Below are 23624 nucleotides of genomic sequence, written 5' to 3'. Positions count from 1 at the left end.
TGTATGGATTATGATAAGAGTTGTATGAGCCCCCAGTAAGATGATTTTTTAAAAAAAATGTTAAAAAAATAAAAGCTTTGGTAAAAACAATAAAAAAACCAATCTGAATATGAATTTTTTGGTAGTCAAGGAATATAGGAAATCCAGTCTTTAGTAAAATTAAAGAATAAAAAAAATAAAGATTTTTTTTAATTCAAAGGTCATTTTATTGGGGGCTCATATCTCTTATAACAATGCATACATCAATTGTATCAAGCACATTTCTACATAAGTTGCCATCATCATTTTCTAAACATTTTCTATTTGAGCCCTTGGTATCAGCTCCCCTTTTTTCCCTCCCACCTTCACCCTCGTGACCCCGGCAAATTATAAATTATTATTTTCATACTTTACATCGACCACTGTCTTCCTACTTCCATGGTTTCTCTTTGTCCCTGTGGGCTGTGTGTGTGGTTTTGTGCCAATCATTGGGATTGGTTCCCCCTTCCTCTTCTCCTCCCCTCACTTTCCCCCTACCTTTCTGGTATCACTACTCCCATTCCTGTTCCTGGATTCCAAGTGTTGTGAGCTCAAATCTCTTATCTGTACCTGTGTACATGCTCCAGTTTAGCCCACAGTGAAAGGCAGGACTGGGGTCATGATGGGGTGGGGGGGAGTGGGGATGAGGAAGCCTTAAGGAATAAGAGGAATATTATGTGTTTCATTAGTGCTATACTGCACCCTGGTTGACTCATCCCTTCCTTGTGACCCTTCTGTGAGGAACAGTTTATTTTCTTAAATGTATAAACTTTCAGTATGTGCCAAGAGTGGTGTCAAACTGTCATCAAGTTAATTCCAACTCATAGTGCTCTATAGGACAGTGTAGAACTACCCTCTGTGAGTTTCCAAGACTATAACTGTTTTAAGAGAATAAAAAAGCCCCATCTTTTCCTTTGGAGCGTCTGGTAGTTTCCAACTTGTTACCCACTCCATCTCCATGAACGCAAGAGGTCCACCTCTGGCCTCTGCTGGATTGTTTCTCTTATAGTGGCTTATAAGCCATCTTGTTCTGGCATATACATGGTGTTTTCACGATTAATCCTAACATAGAATTTGCCTTTTCCCCCTCTATAAAACATGTTCATTTGAGAAAATTTACATTCCAGTTGCTGCCCCATTAACATTTCTTTGTCTTTTTCAAATGCATTTGTATCCTGATTTCTTCATTCAGCATGGCATTTGCCTATTATATAATGCCACTGCCCCTAACTCACAAAACCTATTGCCTTTGAGTCAATTCCAACTCATGGTAATCCTATATATATATATTGGTCCAGGGACGGTAAATCTTTGCGGAAGCAGACAGCCTCATCTAACTCCTGAGGAGTGCCTGGTGGGTGTGAACCACAAACCTTGTACAACGCCTCATGCACAGCGTCACCAGACTACTACATCATCCTTTTACTAGTTTCACAGTAGTACCCTCATAAGTGTGCCATAGTAAATATCATTTACCTATAATACACCTTTGTTGTTTGCTCCTGCTAAGTTGGTTCCAGCCCATAGCGACCCTAGGTACAACGCTGCCTGGTTCTGCTTCATCGTTTACAGTTGTTCTTATATTTGAGCCCATTGTTGCAGCTTTGGGTTTGAATTTTTTTCCCTACTGCATATAAATAATTCAGGTTGTATTTTTCAAAACATTTTTACTGTGATTTGGATAAAGTTTTTTAGATCATTTTATTAGAGGCTCATACAACTCTTATCGCAATCAATACATACATCAATTGTGTAAAGCACATTTGTACATTCATTGCCCTCGTCATTCTCAAAACATTTGCTCTCTACTTAAGCCCCCAGCATCAGGTCCTCACCCCCCCCCCCCAATTTGGATAAAGATATATGGAGTAAATCAGTTCCCAGTCAAGAATTCATACACATTTTCCTTTCACGCCTTTGATTACAATCCCCACAATATAATTCATTCTCCCACTTCTCGCCATTTCTATACTGCTTCCTCTCCTATCCCATCCAACCTCTGAACTGTGTTCTTGGGCAAATGCTGCCCAGCAGTTTACCTTTTTTACATATATTTTCCACCTATATTTAGGACTTTCACAGAGTTAAACACCAAACTGCCATCAAATACTTTCTGGCTCATACAGGACAGGGTTGAACTTTGGGTTTCTGAGACTAACTCCTTATGGGAGTAGAAAGCCTCATCTTTTTCCCTTGGAGGTCCTGTTGGTTTCCAACTGCCAACCTTGTAGTTAGTGGTCCCAGCACATGAGACAGTAGGCCACCATGGCTCCTTTTACAGAGACTAGATAACTAGAAACGGAAATAAGAACTATTCTGCTGCTGTTCCTACTCAGAGTAACTCTTAGGTCCAGCAGACGGTCTCTACCACCCTCACAAATGTCCCTCTGCTTGAGCCCAGTGTTGCAGCTACTGTGTCAGTCCATCTCCCCGAGGGCCTTTTCTTTTGCTGTCCCTCCACGTTACCAACCATAATGTCCTTCTCCAGGGACTGGTCTCACCTGAAAACATGTCCGAAGCATGTGACACCAATTCTCTCCATCCTTCCCTCTAAGGTGCATTCTCGCTGTTCTTCCCAGACAGATTTGTTTGTCCTTTTGACAGGCCACGATACTCTCAATAGTCTTTGCCTGCATAATTCAAGCACATGAATTCTTCATGTTTCTTATTAAATGTCCAACTTTCACATGCATATGATGCAATTGAAAATACCATGGCTTGGCAAACAGTGTAAGACATGTCAAAATAATTTATAAATTATCGAGGGTTTGTGAGGGAGTGGGTGTGGAGAAGGAGGGGGAAAATGAACTGATACCAAGGGCTCAAGTAGAAAGGAAATGTTTTTGAGAATGATGATGGCAACAAATGTACTTCACACGATGGATGGATGGATTGTGATAAGACTTGTACGTGCCCCCCATAAAATGATATAAAAAAAGAAAAGAAAATACCATGGCTTGGATCAGGTGCACCATAGTTCTCAAACTTAACAAAGGAAAAAAAGAAAATATACAAATACTCAGAAGAAGAGATGAAAAGGGTGACATTACAACAAATCTAAATAAAAGGAATAATAACATTACTATGAAAAACTATTCAAGTAAATTTTGCAATCTAGAAGAAATGAACAGATAACCTGAAAATATATCCACTCATGTAGAAAGATGCATTAAGATGCAACAGATCCATAACAAAAGAAGAAACAGCAGGTCATCAAGAAACTTCCAACCAAGAAAGCCCATGGCCAGATGGCTTCACAGGGGAATTCTACAAATTATTCAGAGAAGACCTGTCACCCATACTACAAATATTCCCAAATCTAGAAGAAGACGACAAATTCCCAAACTCATTCTATGAAGCCAGCCTAACCCTGATCCCCAAACCAGGCAAAGATCCCCCAAAGATGTAAAATTATAGACCAGTATTTCTCATGAACATAAACAAAATCCTCAAAATTCTGGCCAGTACAATCCAACATCATATAAAAGAAATAAGTCTAAGTACAGGCATGTACATATGGAAATACATATATAATGATAGGGAAACATCTATGTGCATATATTTATATGTTTAGTATTAACCAGCACACAGACATTGGGCTTCTACTCAAGTACTCCCTCAACACAAGAACACTTTGTTCTAATAACAGCATTCTTTGATGTTCACCTTCCCGACATGATTGCTAAAGACAAAATGGGTGCATAAGCAAATGTGATGAAGAAAGTTGATGGTGCCCAGCTATCAAAAGATAGAGCATCTGGGGTCTTAAAGATAACTGTATCTGGGGGCTTGAAGATAAACAAGTGGCCATCTAGCTGAGAAGCAACAAAGCCCACATGGAAGAAGTACACTGGCCTGTGTGGTCACAAGGTGTCAATAGGATCAGGTAGCAGGCATCAAAGACCCAGAGCGAAAAATCATATCCATGTGAATGAGTGGGAAGGCAGAGTGGAGTCCCAAAGCGCATCTGTAGACAATTGGACATCCCCCTCACAGAAGGGTCACAAGTAAGACAAGCCAGTCAGGGTGAAGTATAGCACCAATGAAACAACTTTCCTCTAATGCATCCCCCCTCCCCACTATCATGACCTCAATTTTACTTTACAAATCCAGTTAGACCAGAGGATGTACACTGGTAAAGATAGGAACAGGAAACACAGGGAGTCCAGGACAGATGAATCCCTCAAGACCAGTGGTGAGTGGCAATACCGGGAGGGTGGAGGGAAGGTGGGCTAGAAAGGGAACCAATTACAAGGATCTACATTTAACCTCCTCCTTGGACAGACAACAGAAAAGTGGGTGAAGAGAGATGTTGGACAGTGTAAGACATGACAAAATAAAAATTTATAAATTATCAAGGGTTCATGAGGGAGGGGGTGGCAGGGAGGGAGGGGGAAAATGAGGAGCTGATACCAAGGGCTTAAGTAGAAAGCAAATATTTTGAGAATGATGACAACAAATGTACAAATGTGCTTGACACAGTGGATGTATGTATGGATTGTGATAAAAGTATGAGCTCCCAGTAAAATGACTTACAAATAATTCAATCTGTACAAAGCAACAACTAATGGATTGTGGTTCACAATTGGACTGCACTCGCATAACCTCCTTTTCTTAACAATGCCTTAAATTCCATAGTATTGGAAAAAATCATCGGTTATCAATGAAATCGTCTTATATCCCAGGGAGATGATTTTTTTTTTTTTGGTCATGATAATACTGCTAAAGTAAGCCAGTCATTCATATCCTATGGACAAGCAGATGGATTCTGGGCTCCCACATAATTCCAGCCCTAGTCCAAAAACAATGAGTTCTTATAACATGGCCCTGCAGAAAAGGGTGCTACAATAAATTGTGGTGAAGAAAGCAGTTTGGAGGATAAAGAGATAAATGGCTTGGCAAGCCCCACCTCTCTCTCTCTCACTCGCTCTCTGGTGATCAGACCTACGTGCAGCTGCTAGTTCTCTGTCTCCACTTGTGAGCTGCACTACTCGTGAGGCACCGAACCCGTGGATCATGTGGCTAGAGAGCTTGAGATTCCTTTGAGACCTGCTTTGCCACACTGCTGGTATATACATCACTTGAGCTTTGGACTGTCGCATCCTGTCCTTGGCTGAATGTTGGTGACCTGTCCTGCTGTTTGCTGCCAGTGACTGGACTGCCTGCAGTGCTCTTATGGAAGATTCAGCTGTCTGCTTCCTTGACCTTGGACCCAGCATGCCTCGTGAGTTGCAGGACTTCCAGTATATTAACTGTTCCATGGAAGTGAGTTGAACGGAGCCTTCTGTACTGCTGTGTAGACTAACTAGCTGTTATATTCCTTCATGCTGTATATATCTGTCCTCTTCTATATATATAAAATCATAAGTGTCCTGGTTTTGTTTCTCTAGAGTACCCTTTCTAACACTGGCTAACAATTGGCATAGTTTCTGGGATCTTAAAGGCTGTATTCAAACAAGCAGCCATCTAAATGAGGAGTCAACTAAGTCCACATGGAAGGAGCACACCCGTATGTGTGATCCAAAGATCACAAGTAGTAAGATTTATAGCCTTGAAAACCCACAGGGTTGTTAAGAGTCAGTGAGCTTGGTGTGTTTATTTGTTGATCAGTTGGTTCTGGAATAGGTGGTGGTCCTTGTCCATTAGGTGTAACTGTTGGAGGTATGAGGCTGGCGGGGTCGTATGGTATCAGTAGACTTGGGTTGAATGAATTGATAAATTATTTTTTTAAGTGACAGATCTACAGTGGCAACAAACAAGCAGATGAGCCTACAAACACACAAAAAGAAGAAAAACTCAAACAAACAAAATAATAATAAAATTGGAACAGCCAGATTAGAGTCAGCAGCTGTTTTCTCTTTTTCAGTGACAATTTTGTGCTTATCAAGGTCTGTCTGATGTGCACCTTAGGAGTATAGCCACGGGGGTGTGAAAATGAAGGGGTGTGTGTGACTTCTGGAGACTAGAGGGTTATGGGGAGTTAGGAATAATTCTGTCTTTCTAGTATCCTGTGACTCTCTTCTTGCAGTCGATCAATCCTAACAAACAAAGCAGAAGGAAAATCCAAATAGCACCAGCAACCTCAGAGTACTGACAGCCTCCATCGATACAGACTTGGTGTTTTGCCACATCTGCTGCCATTGGGCACCTGAATATGTGGGTCCCACCTCTCTAGAGCTGCTCAGTTAGTTTAAAACATATATGCCTAACTCATCATGATCTAGCCCAAGGCCACAAAGTCAGTGAATATGTGTGCCCCTTCACTCTGCCAGTTCAAACACATCCCAAGTTGGCACAATGTGGCCTAGGATCTGGAAGTCCGTGAATATGTGCATTCAATTGTTCTTCTGGTTTAAAAACCAGCCCTAAAGTGTATCTCCCAGGCTTAGGGCACTGGTGCCCTCCACCCGCTCCACCAGTGCTGACCAGGGCTTCCCAGCCATTGGCAAACATGCCAATGTGGGCCCAGGACCTTTGTGTGTACCAGGAGCCCTGGGGCCCCTGGGGATGGTTCAATACCAAGACAGCTTTCTATGCTGTTTGTGTTCAGCTCATTTAGCGTTTTCTCTCCTTCAGAGATTCAAGGATATATGTTCTCCCTCCTTTGTTAAAGAGGGATTCTGTCATATAGCTATCTAGGTTGTCATTGTCACTAGAAGGCCCCAACTGTGTTTTAAGAAAATGAAAAACTGGTTTGATCACAGTATCCTTTTCACTTTCCCCCCCTTGAAATCCAGGATGTTTTTAAGTGCTGAGTGTCAGTTCTGACTCATCGTAACCCCAACCACAACAGAACCACATGCTGCCCAGTCCTGTGCCGCCCTCCCAATTCTAACTGTTGGAGCGCATTGTCGTCATCACCGTGTCAATCCATCTTGTTCAATGTCTTCCTCCTTCTTAATGACCCCCTCCCTGCCCCCAGCAAGCATGCTGTGTGTAAAAACGGCATGCAAAGGATGTACGGCCATCTCTCACTCCACAAGGAGCAGTTTGGGGCCGCCGAGTCAGTTCCAACGCAACACTGAGGGGTCCTATGCCGTCTTCCCAACTGTTGTCTAGGAGCCCGTTGTTGCAACCACCTTGTCAATCCAGCTCCTTGTGAAGGCCTTCCACTGGTTTGCTCACCCTCTACCCAACATGATGTCCTTTGTCAGGGACAGGTCTTGCCTAATACCATGTCCAACGTACATAAGAAAGAGCTCCGCCATCCTGGCTTCTAAGGAGCATTTTGACCACTTCTTCCAACGTGAATTCCTTTGTCCTCTGGCAGGCCACGGTACTGTCGATGTTCCTTGCCAACACCATAGTTCAAACACATCAATTCTTTTGTTGTCTTTCTTATTCTTTGTACAGTTTTTATGTGCATCTGAGGTGATTGCAAATACCACAGCTCAGGTCAGGCACGCCTTAGTCCTCTAATTGACAGATTTGCTCATTTTAAACACTTCAGATTTGCTCAATGTAGTATGTCGCTTGATTTCTTGACTGTTGCTTCCATGAGCACGGACTGTGGATCCAGGTCAAATAAACTCCTTGGCAACTTAAATCTTTTCTCCGTTTACCTTGATGCCTATCAGTCCGGTTGTGAGGGTTTTGATTTTCTTTTCTTCGAGTTGCAAGTCATGCCGAAGCCCGCAGTCTTAGCTCTTCACCAGCTACTGCTTCAAGTGCTCTTGGCTTCCTGCAAACAAGGTGGTGCCGCCATCTGTATATGTGGGTTGTTACTGTGTCTTCCTCCAGTCCTGAGACTGCATTCTTCTCAGCATACTGACTAAATAAATCTGGTCAAAGGCTACAGTCCTGATGAACACCTATCTTGATTTTAAACCAGGCAGCCTTTGTTTGTGCATAGATCTCTTGACCTATAGGTTCTGCATGAGCACAATGAAGGTTTTTCGATTTTCCACTGTTTGTGCTGTTTTCAATTATTTGTTATTATCCACATCAACAAACACAGGTAAACATCCTTCTAGTGTTCTCTACTTTTAGCCAAGCTCCATCTGACACTGGCAATGCTACGCCTTGTTACAAGGTCTCCTCTGAATCCAGCTTGAATTTCTGGCAACTCCCACCTCATTGTACCACTGCAACCATTTAAGCAACGATCTTGTTTACTTGTGTGTGATATTAATGACAACTCCAAAAACGAGCCACACTCACTGCCATTGTACCGATGCCGGCTCATACTGAGTTTCTGAGACTGTGCCCCTCTAAGGGAACAAAAAGCCTCATCTTTCTTCGCATAACCACTATCTCACCACGATTCTGATAGGAACAATATTGTTTGATAATGATGGGGATGATTTCCTCATTCTGTTGGGTCTCTTTAAAGAAAAGGCACACATATGGCTCTCTTTCAGTCTGTTTACCAGACAGCTGCCTTTCAAATGTCTAGGCATAGTCTAGTGCATGCTTCCGGAGCTGCATCAGTTAGTTGGAATATTTCAGTTGGTATTCCGCCAATTCCTGGAGCCTTGTTTCAGTGCACTCTGGACTTCTTCCTGCAGTACCACGGGGTCTTGCTCAGATGCTGCCTTTTGAAATGGTAGAATGCTGACTAGTTCTTTTTGGTACAGGGACTGTCTATTCTTTCCCTCTTGTTTTGGTGTTTCCTGCAGAGTTGAATATTTTACCCATAGAATTCATCAATCTTGCCACTCGCGGCTTGAATTTTTTCCTCAGTTTGAGAAAAGTTGAGCTTATTTTTCCCTCTTGGCTTTCTAATCCCAGGTGTTTGCACATTTCGTAATACTTTTGTCTTCTCGAGCTGCCCTTTAACATTTTCTGTTCGGTTTTCTTTTAATTGTTTCATTTCCCCCCATTTGCTTTAGCTACTCTACATTCCAGAGCAAATTTCAGAGTGTCTTTTGTCATCTACTTTGGTCTTTTCTTTGCCAGGTTTTTAATGATCTTTTGCCTTTTTCATCTAAGATGGTCTTGATATCCTCCCACAACACATCTTGTCTTCTGCCATTAGCTTTCAATGCATTAAGCCTGTTCTTGAGATGAGCCCTCAGCTCAGATGGGATAGACTCAAAACTGTATTTGGGCCCTGGTGGACTTTAAAAATGTTCCCCTTAGCTTCGATCTAAATTGCACATTAGCAACTGCTGTTCTCTTCCACAGTTGGCACCCACTGTTGCCTTGGCTGATGACACTGAACTTCTCCATTGTTCTGCTCTTTCTGTTACTGATGTTTCTCTGCCATGGATTCTTGCTGGCTTTTACCAGCGCCAATATCAACGTTCTCTGTCTCTTCTATCCGGGATCAATGCCGGGATCCCTCTATGCTTGACTCTTCTTTCTTGTTGGCTGTGACCTGTTCCTCCTCACCGTCCTTGCTTCTAAGGAGTAGTCTGGATGTACTTCTTCCAAGCCAGATTAGTTGCTTCTTTTGGCAGTCCACGGTTTGTTCAATATTCTTCACCAGCCCCACTGCTCAAACACCTTGATGCTTCTTCAGTCTTCCTTAGTCATTGCCCTACTTTCACATGCACAGGACACGATGGAAACTATCACGGCTTGGGTCAGGCCCACCTGAGTCCTCAAATCAATGTCCTAGCTTCTCAACACTATAACGAGGTCTTGTGCAGCAGATTTGCACAATGCAATGCATTGTTTGATTTATTGACTGCTGCTTCTATGAATGATGATTGTGGAGACAAATAAAATGAAATCCTTGAAAACTTCAATAATTTCTTTTTCTTTAAAAATACTTTTAGTGGGGGCTCTTACATCTCTTATCACAATCCATACATTCCTCCAGTGTGTCAAGCACATTTGCACATATGCCGCCATCATCATTTTCAAAGCATTCTCTTCCCACTTGAGCCCCTGATTTCAGCTTCCCATTTCTTCCCCTTCCCTCCCCTGCCCGGCCTCCTTCATGAACCCTTGATAAGGTATACATTATTATTTTCATATCTTACATCATCCTCTGCCAGAAGAAGCCAGCTCCTAGCACATCATTATGGGTTCGGTAGGTGCAATTGTACAGCGTTAATAAGCAAATATTATATTAAAGTTATAGAGAGCATGAGAGATATATAGAAATAAATGGAGTCAGACACAGTTCATGGTAACATTGCTCACCTCAACCCCGCTTGGTGGTCCATGTGGAGGGAGAGGGCTGATCTTTAATGCTCCCCAAGCTTTTATATTCTCTTGGGACGTTGGGGATGTGCAAGCCCCCTCATTACAGGTGAAGACATATGTCACAGGAAAGGGTTGTGCTATTGCCCCTCACCCACTTTTCCAATGTTTGTCCCCCTGAGAGGGGGTTATAAGTTGATTCTTGTGATCGATTCCCCCTTTCTCCCCTCCACTGTCCCCTAATCCCCCTGGTATCTCTACACTCAGTGTTGGTCCTGGGGGGGTTTATCTATCCTGGATTCCCTGTGTTGCGGCCTCTTATCTGTAGCAGAGTGCATGCTCTGATCTAATCCTATTTGTAAGGCAGAATTAAGGTCATGATAGTGGGGGGAAGGAAGCACCAAAGAACTAAAGGAAAGTGTGTTTCATCAGTGCTATACAGCACCCTGACTGTCTTATATCTTTCCTGTGACCCCTCCGTAGGGGGATATCCAATTGTCTACACATGGGCCTTGGGTCTCCACTCCATGCCCGTCTCCCTATTCACCTTGGTTATGATTTTGTTCTGGGTCTTAAATGCCTGGTACCTGATCTCATCGACACCTCATGATCACTCAGGCTGGTGTGCTTCTTCCATGTGGGCTTTGTTGCTTCTCAGCTAGATGGCCGCTTGTTTACCTTCAAGCCTTTAAGACCTCAGATGCTCTGTCTTTTGATAGCCGGGCACCATCCGCTTTCTTCACCACATTTGCTGGTGCACCCATTTTGTCTTCAGCGATTGGGTTAGCTAGGTGAGCATCACAGAATTCCAGATTGTTCAAACAAAGTGTTCTTGTCATGAGGGAGTACTTGAGTCGAGGCCCAATGTCCATCTGCAACCTTAATTCGTAACATATAGATATGAATGCCTAGTTCTATTCCCCTCTCGATATATATTTACATATGTACATGCCTGCATTTAGAACTCTATCAATAATTTCTTGTTTATTGATGGAGTTGTGAAGACGTTTGCTTTCTTCTTCTTAAGGTGAATAGTTGTCTGGTTTTTCTCCTACCTTTATACCTGCTCCTTTTCAGTTTCATGTGCTGTTTCTTCTAGTTCCTTGCCTTCTAAATTTGGTGTGCCCTAAGGGTTATTCATTGGATCTCTTTTTCATGTTTCCGAGTGTATCCAATCTCATTATCAGTAAATACCATTCCTGCACTGATGATGCCCAACTTTTTATCTCCAACTTGGGCCTCTAGACCTCAGGGTTAGGTTCTTAGTGCTACTATAACCGAAAGTCTACCAGGAGATGGCTTTAACAGACAGAAGACTGAAAGGCTGAGCTCCACGTGTTATCTGTCTCTACGGGACAGAAGATGTTCTCTGCCTGTGAGCCCCAGGGGCAGGTCCCTGGTCCTTGGTGAGCTTCAGGTGGCAGGTATCTTTCCCCACCCGTGTTTCCTTCTGTGCTAAATCTCTTGCTATGGTATATATTTCTATGTTCAAAGGTTTAAGACACACTCTCCACTAATATGGCCTCATTACCATAACATAAAACTAGTCCCAAATGGGATTACACTCATAGGTATGGGGGTTTAGGATTTACAATACACCCTTTGGAGGAGCAGAATTTAAGTTCCAGGCTCATACCCAACTCCCTGTTTGATGTCTTCATCTAGAAAATCAAATAGGCATCTTAAAGTCAACATGGCCACACCTGAGCTCTCTATTCCTCCTCCTTTTCCCTGCCTCCTCCCCAAAGTCCACTTTTATAAAGCTCACTCAGTCCATTAGCTAATTCTGACTTTAATTTCACAACAGCTCCCTGCCTGGGCTCCCTACTTTCATCTTGCGCCTCTCTAAGAATACAGGAGTTTAGTAAAATGGAAGTCAGATCATGTTTCTCTTGTGCTTTAAACTTTCCTGTGCTTTCCTATCACAGAGCAAGCCCATCAACCCAAACCACTGCCACCAAGTTGATTATGACTTTTAGGGGTCCTATACAGGGTTTCTGAGGCTAAAAATCCTACTAGAGCTGATAGCCTCAATTCAACCCTATCTTTCTTCTGTGGGAATGGCTGGTGGGTTTGAACCACTGACCTTATATTTCCATGAGCCAGTCCCCACTCTTCTTCCTTCTGTTCTCTGGACTCCTTGCTACTTCTGGAACTTACTCAGGCCTTTTACACTTGCTATTCTCTTCTTGGAAAGTTACTTCCTAGATATCTGTAGATAGTAGATGGCTTATTCCTTGCTGTTCCTGGAACCTTTTGTAGAGCAGTTAGAATCAATTAATTATTTTAAATTCCCTCTCCTACTTTCAAAAGTGCCCTGCTTGGTTAAATAATTGTTCTAAAGCTAAATACTACAGTTCACAGGACCATATTCTCAGGGGACACCAAAGTCAATTGGCATGACATAGTTCACAAAGACAATGTTCTAGATCCTGATTTGGTGAGTTGGGGTCTTAAAAGCTAGTGAGCAGCCACCCAAGGCGCAACTATTGATTTCTCCCCGTATAGAAGAAAGAAGAGTGACAGGCGATAAAAATCCAAAGATACATGGGAACAATTCGTCCAATGGACTAATGCCCCTGCACACATGGTCTCCACAGCATGGTGACCAGAATTACTTGATGGTGCCAAGCTACTACTACCACATACTCTGAAAAGGATCATGTTCGAAGGTCTTGGCTAGAGTGGCATAAGAATATGAAAAAGTGCTCAAAATCATCCACGAGACTAGGTTTAACTGGTCAGATAGAGACTGGTGGGACCCTCAAGACTATGGTCCCTACCCTTCAGGTCTTGAACTGAACTCACCTCCACATTAGGAGGGAGGGGAAAAAATGAGGAGCTGATGCCAGGGGCTTAAGTGGAGAGCAAATGTTTTGAGAATGATGAAGGCATTAAATGTACAAATGTGCTTTACACAATGGATGTATGTATGGATTGTGATAAGAGTTGTATGAGCCCCTAATAAAATGATTTAAAAAAAGAAAATGTTGATGGCAACATAATGCACAGAGGCGACTGATACAATTGATGCATGGATTGTTATAAGAGCAGTAAGAGCCCCCAATAAAATGATTAAAAACAAACAAAACAAAAAAGAAAAAAATAATAATAACCAACCATTCCAAATCAAAAGGGCAGTACAGTGAACCCTCGCCACTTCGCACTTTGACTTCCGCGGCTTCACTCTATCGCGGTTTTTGCGTAACAGCACCCACTGCCTACACCCGCTCCTTCAGGGGAAAAAGACGGCGACCCACCTGTAGAGTACATCCCTTAAGTCATTTCATAGGCTATTGATTACAGTATTTGTAAGAACTATGTATAATAATACTGTATGTGAAATATGTAATACTGTAAACTAGATGCCATAAATAATATAATAAATGATCATTGTAACGTCCAAAATGTTTTACTGTATTTTCCATTTTTCGTTTAATAAATTGGGTAATACGAGTGTAATGGTGACTAAAGGGTGTTTTTTCATGTCTTCTATGCTCTAACTACGAAAATATTTGATTTACAAATAAGGAATCCTACTTCGCGGAATTTCATTTATCACGGTAGGGTCTAGAACCGATTAACCGCGATAAACGAGGGTTCACTGTATTTACCTAAACACAAAGTTCAGAAGGTCAGGAAATAAGGAAGACTGGAAACAGGAAACGAGGATGAAGTGGGATAGGCGATGGGACATTGAGGGAATTGAATCAGAATGTGTCTGAATTGCTGCATGTAAAACTATCATCCTCTCTGTAAACCTTCACCCAGTTCACTCTACAAAGTGTATAAAAATAATACATTTCATTGTCTCCTGAAGAAAAATGTGAAACTTCACAAATTCAAAATTCCTTCTTTACATTTTGGTTTGCCAGTGCTTCTTTGAAACAATTTATTTTCAGGTTTCAGCTGTAGTTCCTCCCCACTTAGGGTCACTAATAGTTATGAGTAATAAATCACTTGATAGTGGTACGTTTTGAGTTTTTTAGTAATAAGTCCCTACCTTTGAGGAACTCATATTTTAGTAAGAAAATCAAATGTATGATAAACTTATAATAATGTGATATGTACTCTAATAGAGAAATGTGTATTTACATTCCATATACATCTCTATAGACTAGAGCCTTGCCTAAGTGAGGTAGCGAACATCTCTAAAAGGTGATAAAGGTTTAATAGCAGTTTTGTTAAAAGGTTGAAGTGGTAAGAGCTAGCAAGGGGAATGATATAATTCATCAAGCTCTGAAAGAAACTTTTAAAAATGAATACCCAGAAGTATACCTAGGGCATAAATTTCAAAGAATTAAGACTAGGAAGGTAATACAATCTCACTTTGGGAGCCTTGGGAGTTGTAAGTACCAGTGTGACTATCAGATTTATATATTTAGGAGATCACACTGATTATAATACGGAGAGCAGACTGAAGGCGGGCAATAATGGAAGCATAGCATGGCTACCCCATCATACGTAATATGACTCCAACCTACCTTTCTGGCTTTAATTTTCCTCCTTGTACACTGACCTAATTGCAAAATACCCTGGGAATCATCGAGAATGAAGTGCTAAGGAAAGAGACGTGATTGAGTTTCGAACACATGGGTGTTTTCCTATTCAGCATTCCAAAGACTTTGAGAACTTCAGGAGAAGATAGACCACCGCTAGCTCTGTAACAATGCCCCCCTCCAACCCCGCCCCCTACACATAAGATGCATGTGAGGATCAGGTTTCATTTTGTGGTACATGGAGTGGGGGTGGGGAATGTCACCATGAGGCACAACCAATTCTATGGCACCTAACCACATTAGCAGTGCCATAAATGGCCACTGGGTGGTGGAAACAGGAAAGATACCAGTGATGCCAGAGGCAGATTCTTGGAAAATAGTACCCATGGCAATTAGTTTTGAATTGCCGAGTGATCTCTCATAGCAGCCAATGGAAAGTGCTTAGTGGCGCCTCCCTCAGGTAGCTCCCAGGGCACTTGCGATACCTATGATATACCTCTGAGTGATGCTATGAAAGGTTTGAGACCTGACTTTCCTTGGCAAGCACACAAACATAGTACAGGTGGGTACAATTCAGGTCGAATTGAAGCTCAAACCCAAATATCAGCATAGTCCTCAGGACTTTGGGGAAAGGAGGACTAGAAGCAAGCCTGGAGGACTGTGGTGGTCACCAAAGGTTGAAGGATGGAGTCGGAGGACTGACTGGGTCGGGAAGATCGAAAAACCAACCTCACTGCCACCAAGGTGATGCCGACTTCTTGGGACCCAGTAGGGCAGGAGAGACCTTTACGGGAGCTGAAAGCCTCATCGTTCTCCCATACAGCGGCTGGCGGTTTCAAACTGCTGACCTTGAGGTTAGTAGCTTAATCACTACATCACCAGGGTCACTGCCATTGAATCGATCAAACAGGGTGGAACAGCCCCTTTTGGGTAGTTCTGGAACTACCCCTGTGAGTAGGCTTTAACTTTATGAGCGGAAAGCCTCATTTTTTGCCCACTGGGAGGCTGGTGGTTTTGAATTGCTGATCTTGAGGTGAGCAGCCCAACACATAACCCACAAAGCCAACGGGGTTGTTCCTCCTTTCCTGAAGCTTACAGCTGGTCTGAGTTAGGCAGAGGCCAAATCCTGATATGAAATGTGTAGTTGACTTGGATTTTATTTAAAATGTAATGAGAAACCATTGTGGTGTTATGCAGGGTAATGATCGGATTTCTGCTTTGAAAAGATCACTTTGGCGGTTATGCTAACAATGTACCATGCGCCGGGCAACACGAGCAGAAGTAGGGAGACACTGAAGCAATTTCTCTAAGAGTTATTAGTGGCCTGGGCAAAGGTGAGAGTGGTGGAGATGGAGAGAAATGGAAGGTAAGTGCGGACTATGCTTGATGATGGTTTTGAGGTGAAAGGTGGAGAATTCCGTTTCTGTTGAGCAAGGTGGTGAGTGGAGTTATCATTTACAAAGATGAGGCTTTTCCAGGTTGATTTCAGTGGCTCCTGACGACAACATTGTCTCCCTAGAAAAGCCCTTTCTTGAGCCACCCAATGCACAACAGAAGGAAACCCTGCCCAATCTGGCGCCGTCCTCACAAGGGCTCAGCTACCTGGTTCGAGAATTAGGATTCCTCAGTACAAGCTGCAACAAGGCAAATTTAGGCTGGAATGACCTGCATTTATCAACTGTAAACTGGGTTGCCAAGGAGGCAGTGAGCCTCTGTGACTTTCAGCATGATCACCAGCGAACTTTCAGAAATCACAATCTCTGTTTGGCTTTGAATGCTCTCGTGCATAGTACCCATCAATCGCTCAGCGATCTCCTTCATAGTAGCTGATAAGCTTTAGTGACCGACTTTGGAAATAGCTGTAACACACACTAGGACTCTCACAGTCACATAATCCACCAGTTTACTAAATACAAGCATATTTTCATTCACATACAGCTAAATAAAGCATTTTTTCACATTTCGGTATAGTGCACAACAAAGTGAGGGAAAGAATACAGTACAGTTTATTCTGTGATATGAGACAATCTAATCCAACATGCAGTGTGGTCTTTGTTACAAGTTATTTTATCTTTTCTTTACCTAAGTAGTAAAATAGCTTCTAAAGCTTTATCCTTAGTATTATGTTAACACCTGATTTTTTCACACTTATTTTCTAAAACCCACTTATTGCAGTGACAACAGTGCTGAATTCTACTAAAATACTTTGTAACGTTTCTAGAACTTGTGTAAGCAATTTTAAGCTCAGCCACCTCTGCTGGATCTATGCTGAGTATTTTTAAACCTGCCTAAAAAATGCAAGGAATGGGAGAAGTATACATATAATGTATTTTAGTCAAGAAAACCATAGAGAAGTTTGTTTCTATCTTTTTTTTTGAACTGACAGAATCCAGTCAACTCTCATTTATCCACTGGATAATCTTGCTTTCAGAATCCTCTAAACTTAAGTTTTGTAGTTGATGACATTGTTTGTTAATCCAATTGGCCGTGTTTTCTGTTGTCTTCTACAACCCAGAGGTGTAAACACCCCCACCCAAGCCAGACGATGTGAAATGCGCTTGACGGTGATGATCAGTTGATGCTGTGAAGTGGTCCAGTATGGTTTGCTCATCCAACTCGGGACACAGGTGGCAGGACAGTTTTCCATCATTATCATTATTTGGCTTCTTAATTCTGGCTGGAGCCAAGTCCCCAATGTTCCGACTCAGTCACATTTATACTGAGGTTCCCTATTCTCTCCCAAAGCAATCGATCATTCTCAGGCTTTTCTATCACAATGGACATGAGAAACCTCACTCTGACTCAGAATGGTTTTCTTCCTGTGAAAAGTATGGCTTTGCCTTGCGGAACTGGCTACAGTCCCCCAAACAGTTTACAGCAACTCCTCTCTTCAAGGAGACAGTGGACGCACGCCAGCCATTGCAATGTAGTTAGTGATCTGGTCACCTGAGATTTAGGGCAAATAGGAAGCCGGTGTATGTGTGTGGCAAACAGGTGGCCAGGTCTCCTAGCCTCCTGCATTGGTTCCTTTCAATAATGTGTCCATTGTCTTTCCGTGATAAGAATACTTATCAAAGTGCCCACACAGTTCTAGTGTTTTCGGTTGTGCAATCATTCACTTGTTCGAAGCCCTCTTGTCAGCAATACCTGAATGGGCCTTAACTTTGATTCATTCCCAGGATCCCTCAGGATTATAGTTGAGTTGCCATCAATAAGAAAAACATCTCCTGACATTTCTTTAGAGACACATCCCTTCCCAAACCATTGTAAACCAGCTTGTTCACCTGACTGCAGGATGGTGCAATGAAAAGATAAGAAACTAGGAGTCAGGATCTTGACCTTGGCTAAGTCAATCTCCTGGCTCTTGGTTGAGCCACCTGTAAAACGGGGCTAATGACCTCAGAGGCCTGTTGTAATGATAAAGTAAGTTAACAGCAAGTGATATTGAGATGTAAACTGTAAAGTATAAGGTGTACAGTACCTCCTCTTTAGCAGGTGCTCTGTACACAATGACTGACTGAGTGTTTCCGGAGGCTCTTTTCCCTGTGTCGTTGCTGCCATGGGCCTGAAGGAGCAGGCAGGCTGTTTGTTTCCAGACTGCTGTTCCCAGGGCAGTGTATGGTGTTCAGGTGACAGGAACTTGCATGGGAAAAACATTTTTTTCCTCTTCCAGCTGGTCATTCTATTATACGGGCAAAGACTTTGGGGAATTATATATAATAGTGTGTAAATGACCTCTTTTTTCATAATGACCTCATTTTTATTTGAATGCCAGACCTTGAAAGGCCCACTCTTCACTTATAGGTGATTGCTTAGAAATGAATTGGTATCTTTTAGCCAAACCCAGCACAGGGATTTTACGTAGGGCATTCTCACTGATTAAGCTGACCTTACAGTCATCTCAGTTATGGTCATAGTTCCCAAGGTGATACACTCCCCGCCTCCCCCCATATAGTTCTTTATGTTCATGACGTATGGATGAGCTAAAATACCATGAGACGGTTGTCCTGCTTGTAGGTGTAGTTTTCTGGGGCCTAGCTCCCCAAACCCTAACCCCCTAATAAGTGGTCCACAAATGGCACACAGCCATTGCTCAACCAGGGCCACAAAACAGTCCCTCAGTCATAGTGCTCAGGCCTCACTAACCTGCCAGAGTCTCCCCTGGGAAGGAGGTGTGCTTGGTATTCTCTAGGTATCCAAATGGAGTTGGAGTTCTCTCAGCCACACAAGGCTTCTGTGTACTTCAGTTGCGTTGGTAGGTTCCGGTAGCAGAGCATGGCTTGGAACTAAGAGGCCTGACTAGCACAAACATCTCCTCTCTGATTTGACGACCTCTTCTGAAGAGTGAACTACGTTTGGTACAAATCCACTCTTCACCCCTTCCCAGCCCTCCTGGATGGTGATCTCCCCCCTTTTGACCAGCTCATAGATGTCTCTTGTCAGGTCTGTGAAGGCTTTCTCCACATTAATGGCATCGCGAGCTGACGTTTCAATGTACTTCATCCCGTATGCAGCAGCCAGTTTCTCTGCTTCGTGCCGAGTCACTTGCCTCTGAGTATCCAGGTCACACTTGTGACCCACCAGAACAAACACAATTTGGTAGGGCTGAACGTGTACTTTGGTCTCTTCTAACCATTCATGGACATTCTGGAAGGACCGGCGGTTGGTAATGTCAAATAAAAGAAGACCACCGACTGAGTTCCTGTAGTAGGCACGGGTGATGGATCTAAAACACAAGAAAGAAGTAAAGGGTAAAGGACGGGCCGGCACTCTTGCACTGCACTCAACTGCAGCTAGTGGAGGCTGGTACTTCTGGGGCCTGTCTCAGCCCTTTGCTCAAATTGCATTTCTTTTTTAAACAAGGGAATAAAGGGATTGTCTTGCTTTTTAAAACCGGTCATGTCACAATACCACAATCGGAGTGATATGTGGATTTCAAATTGGGCCAGACTTTGAAATGAAGACTTCTGGAGTCAGTACCATTTCCTGCCTTCAGGAAGAACCACAACGAAGTGTCCCTCTCCTAAAGCTGAATAACGGACAGAGAGGTCCTCTTCCACACGATGATCTTTCTCAACAGACTTGCATCATCATGAGGAAAAGGCACGAATTGGTGTCCGAGTGTGCCGTGCCCCCGAGAGTTCATCACAAAAGCCAGTCGTTGAAACGGGGTATTAGAAAAAAATCAATATATGCTCAGGGAAAGTTCACCCAAATTACAACGAAGACTTAAGAACCAATTTTTAACAGCTGACAGTAACTCTCAATATACAATGTTGTTGTGATTTTCCAGGGCACGTGAGCATGGGATTGGTACGTGTGGTGGAGGGCTTGGGGGCAGTGACTGTAAAGGCCTTGGGGGAAGCTGGGGAGAGCAGTACCCTCAGCCCTCCTTCCTGGCACATTCCAGAGAGCCGCAGATTCAGGAGCAACCATCTGGGAGAACAACCAGCAAAACCCAAATCTCCTAGAACGTACTGGAACCTTTCTCATACAGAAATCATTCTCTTCACACAGTGGCCATATTCCTTCCCATTTTCCACTAGAGCTCTCTTTTCTGATGCACTTTTGTTGGCTAGTCCCATTGGCCGATGTCTCATCCCTACCTCTGTGCATTCACAGTTGCAAAGCCTCCATTTGGAAGCACTTTCTAATGGAAATGTATTACTACACCTATCACTAATTCTTCCAGAGCAGGTGACTGACCTTTGATTACTCTTTCCTTGTACCCTCACAACGGTTCACAGCTAAGAGCATATCCCAGAGACCCTCAGCTCTCAGGAGAGCACAGAAGGGCCTGAGTTCCTCCAGATACACTGGCTCAAATGGTATAAGAAACTTGCGCTGTTGAGGAAAACCCATTGGCTGTCTTGAATCAGAACAGCCTTAGGCAGAAAAGAGTAGGAAGATCCAAGTTACAAACATGTGCTCACTTACTTTTTCAATCTGTACATGTCAACCATCTGGGTATCTTAGTCTAAAAGGTTGTCCTACACATGTAAGCTTTCCTTTTCTCAACAGTTTCAATTCTAACATTGGCTAAATTAATGGTACTATCAATAGAATTACCACATGAGCCATGAGGATGATTTATAAGTTTCCCTAATAAAATGATAAGGATGGCTAGAGTCTGGTGTCTGTGTGTGTGTATGCATGTGTGTGTTACAATGGAGCAAGGAGGAAGTAATACTGGTTACCAGCAAATCCTGACTCCTCACTGAAAAATGGAGGACAGGTAATCAACCGGGTTCTGGGGAAGTCAGTGATGCCTACATGTGTATGTTATGGATTTGTGTCTCAAAGAGAAATATGGAAGTCCTAGTTACTGTACTTATAAAGAGGACTCTGAAAGGAAGGTTTTCTTTTGTTATGTTAAAGAGGCCTCAATAGGGTGGGTCGACCTAACTCTAATTCCTTCTAAGAGGTCTCTTGTAAAAAGGGTAGAAGAGATGCGGAGATACATGCCCAGAGGAAGATAGACACCATGCCAGACAAGCCAAAGCATGGTGGGGATCTTTAGCCTCTAGAGCTTCAAGGCGCCAAGTTTCTGTTCATTTGTGTATTTTTGTTATTTGCTATGGCAGCACTAGGTCATTAACAGGGCCATGGTTAACTGGGCTTAGTAACACTAGGCTCTAAGGTTTAGTTTCAAAATAACCAAAGTTTTCCCTTTAACATAATATTATTTATTTAAATACTTTTAATGATAATACATCTAAAGCTTACTATGTATTTGCTATATTACTTAATTAGAAGAAACTATATATTTGACCTTCTTGATTTTATGAGCCTCAGAAATATTTCATGATATCTTGCTAAAAGCACACCAGAGCTTATTAGAAGACATAGAGCTAGTTGCCTGTATAACAACTTGTTGTAAACCACTACATTTTTAGATCTTTCCGTTTAGGTTCATCTCTTTGGAGGAAGAAGTCAAATAATGAAGGACTCAACTATTTACGGTTAGGCAAAATGGCTCAATGTTAACAGAACAAACATTGTTCAAGAATTTAAAGCCCAGCCTAGATTATTTTAAAGGTCAAACTTTACAAATGAGTTCAAGCCTTCAGACCAGGCAAATGATCCCTGGAGGCTGAAAGCATTTTTAGTTGTCAAATGTTTTAAGATTTGTGGAGGACTGTGGGCATACCAGTGAAGTAGGGCTTGATTTGTGAAAAGATGAATTGAGGAAATTTCTAACCCTTGTCAAACCCTCAGCCTAAATTAGTATTTTTATCGTTTGAGAATATCTAGCAAGGACAATTCCCAGGCCCTTTCTAAATATGGCTTACGGCCCAGGGACTGTAAAATTAAAAAAAAAAAATATATATATATATATACAGAGAGAGAGAGAGAGAGATCTTCTAGCTAAAAACTAAAACCCCTTTGTATAGCAAAAGAAATAAATAAGAATCAAAAAGTCAAAAGACAAATGGGGAAATCTTTTACACAAAAGGGTTTGCATTCTTAATCTAATCAATCAAATTAATATGATTCAATAAGTAATACTCAGTGAGTATGAGCAGGCTGGTTCATACAGAAAGAAAATCCAACAAACAGGAAAAGACACCTTTCTTCACTTACAACATGAGAAATGCAATCACAAGTTCAAAGTGAACCTGAACAAGGATATTGTTTGTAGAAAAACCTTGTTGGAAACAATCGCTTCTCCCCATTTCTGGTCAACTAACGAATATCTCCTATGCTCAATTCTTTTGGTCAGAGATCATTAAGGCTTTTGCTGTGGTTCTTGCTGCTGTACCAAACTTTAGCTCAAATTGCTCCCTGCAAAGTTTTGTGTTCACTCTGCTCTCTCTCCTTTTTGGGTGTTGTCTTGTCTTGTCAGGCCCCATCTTCTCCAAGTAGCCTCCCTGGTGTTCAATTACCAATGATACATGCTACCAAGGAAAAGAAAAGGGGGAAGAAAACATATCCATTCATTACTCATGATGGGTTGCAAATAAAAGCAAGACACGCTTTCATGTTGATTTCCCCCAAGAAGGAGGAACTGTAGCGGGTATGTTCACTATGGCATCGTTAGAATGCTTTGCCCCAGAAATAAGCAGTGTTGTCTGGCGTGTAGTAGATGCTTATCTAATATGTACTGATTGCAAGAGGAAATCAGTCAATTCATCAGTGTTTGACTCTATATTAGGATGACCTGGGACATTTTGGAAAGTATATGGTATAAGACTACCGCGGCCTAAGGCCTGAGATCACAACGGTCAATTCCAACTAGTTTGTTAGCTTTGGCTTGAAGGGGCCAGTCAGGTTGGTGGAGTTAGTGGGGAGCAGGATGTGTTCCTGAGCGGCCTTCCTTCGTTCTCTGGGCGCCTCTCTTCCTGCACCGAATTCCCCGACCCCCTAAGCCCCTGGACCCTCGGTGTGGCCCACCTGCGGCGACCTGAAAGGAGGACCAGGAAAGCCTCCCTCCCCCGGAGTGGGGGGCTGTGCAGTCCCTCCAGACCCTCCCACTGTGCGTGCGGGCCCACCTGAACCTCTCCTGACCCGCGGTATCCCAGATCTGGAGCTTGATGCGTTTTCCCGGCTCGATCTCCACGAGGCGGGAGAAGAAATCCACCCCTACGGTGGGGTCTGAAACCTGGGCGAAGCGGCCTTCGGTGAAGCGGCGAATCAGGCAAGACTTGCCCACCGTGGAGTCCCCGATGACAATGAGCCGGAACTGGTACAGCCAGATGGCCTCCATGGCCGCGGCTCCGAACGGCTCCTTCCCCGGCCCGGGGGCGACGCGAGAGGACGCCCCGCCGACCTAGCTCGGCCGCGAGGGCATCGCTGGCCCGGGAGCCCGCGGCGAGGTAGGCCCAGGCGCCCGCGGAGCCGAGGGACGGATGCTGCGCTCGCAGAGGTGATGAAATGGCAGCAGCATCAGCACCACGCACTCTGACTCATCGCCGGCTGCCAGGTTACTGTAATCCCCCGCGTAGCCGCGACTCGGCCCCGCGGCGAGAGCGCCGCACTGTCTGGAAGAGGAGCGCAGCCTGAAACTAGCCAGCG

The 23624-nt window shown here is 43.2% G+C and overlaps 1 protein-coding gene across 1 annotated transcript; it reads right to left on the bottom strand.

Moving 5' to 3' along the window:
* Window positions 1-16495: 16495 nt before the first annotated feature.
* On the bottom strand, window positions 16496-23419 carry RAB39B (RAB39B, member RAS oncogene family). Its single transcript, XM_004717537.2, has 2 exons — window positions 23102-23419; window positions 16496-19335 (listed from the first exon to the last, which is right to left on the bottom strand). Exons 1-2 carry the CDS (start codon window positions 23314-23316, stop codon window positions 18909-18911), a joined length of 642 nt encoding a protein of 213 aa, XP_004717594.1. The 5' UTR covers window positions 23317-23419; the 3' UTR covers window positions 16496-18908.
* Between the last annotated feature and the right edge of the window lie 205 nt (window positions 23420-23624).

The sequence above is a fragment of the Echinops telfairi genome, unplaced genomic scaffold, assembly GCF_000313985.2.
Source record: "Echinops telfairi isolate 266 unplaced genomic scaffold, ASM31398v2 ScPeMD7_7472;HRSCAF=8510, whole genome shotgun sequence".
Lineage (NCBI taxonomy): Eukaryota > Metazoa > Chordata > Mammalia > Afrosoricida > Tenrecidae > Echinops > Echinops telfairi.
This window is presented reverse-complemented; position numbering and strand designations above follow the sequence as displayed.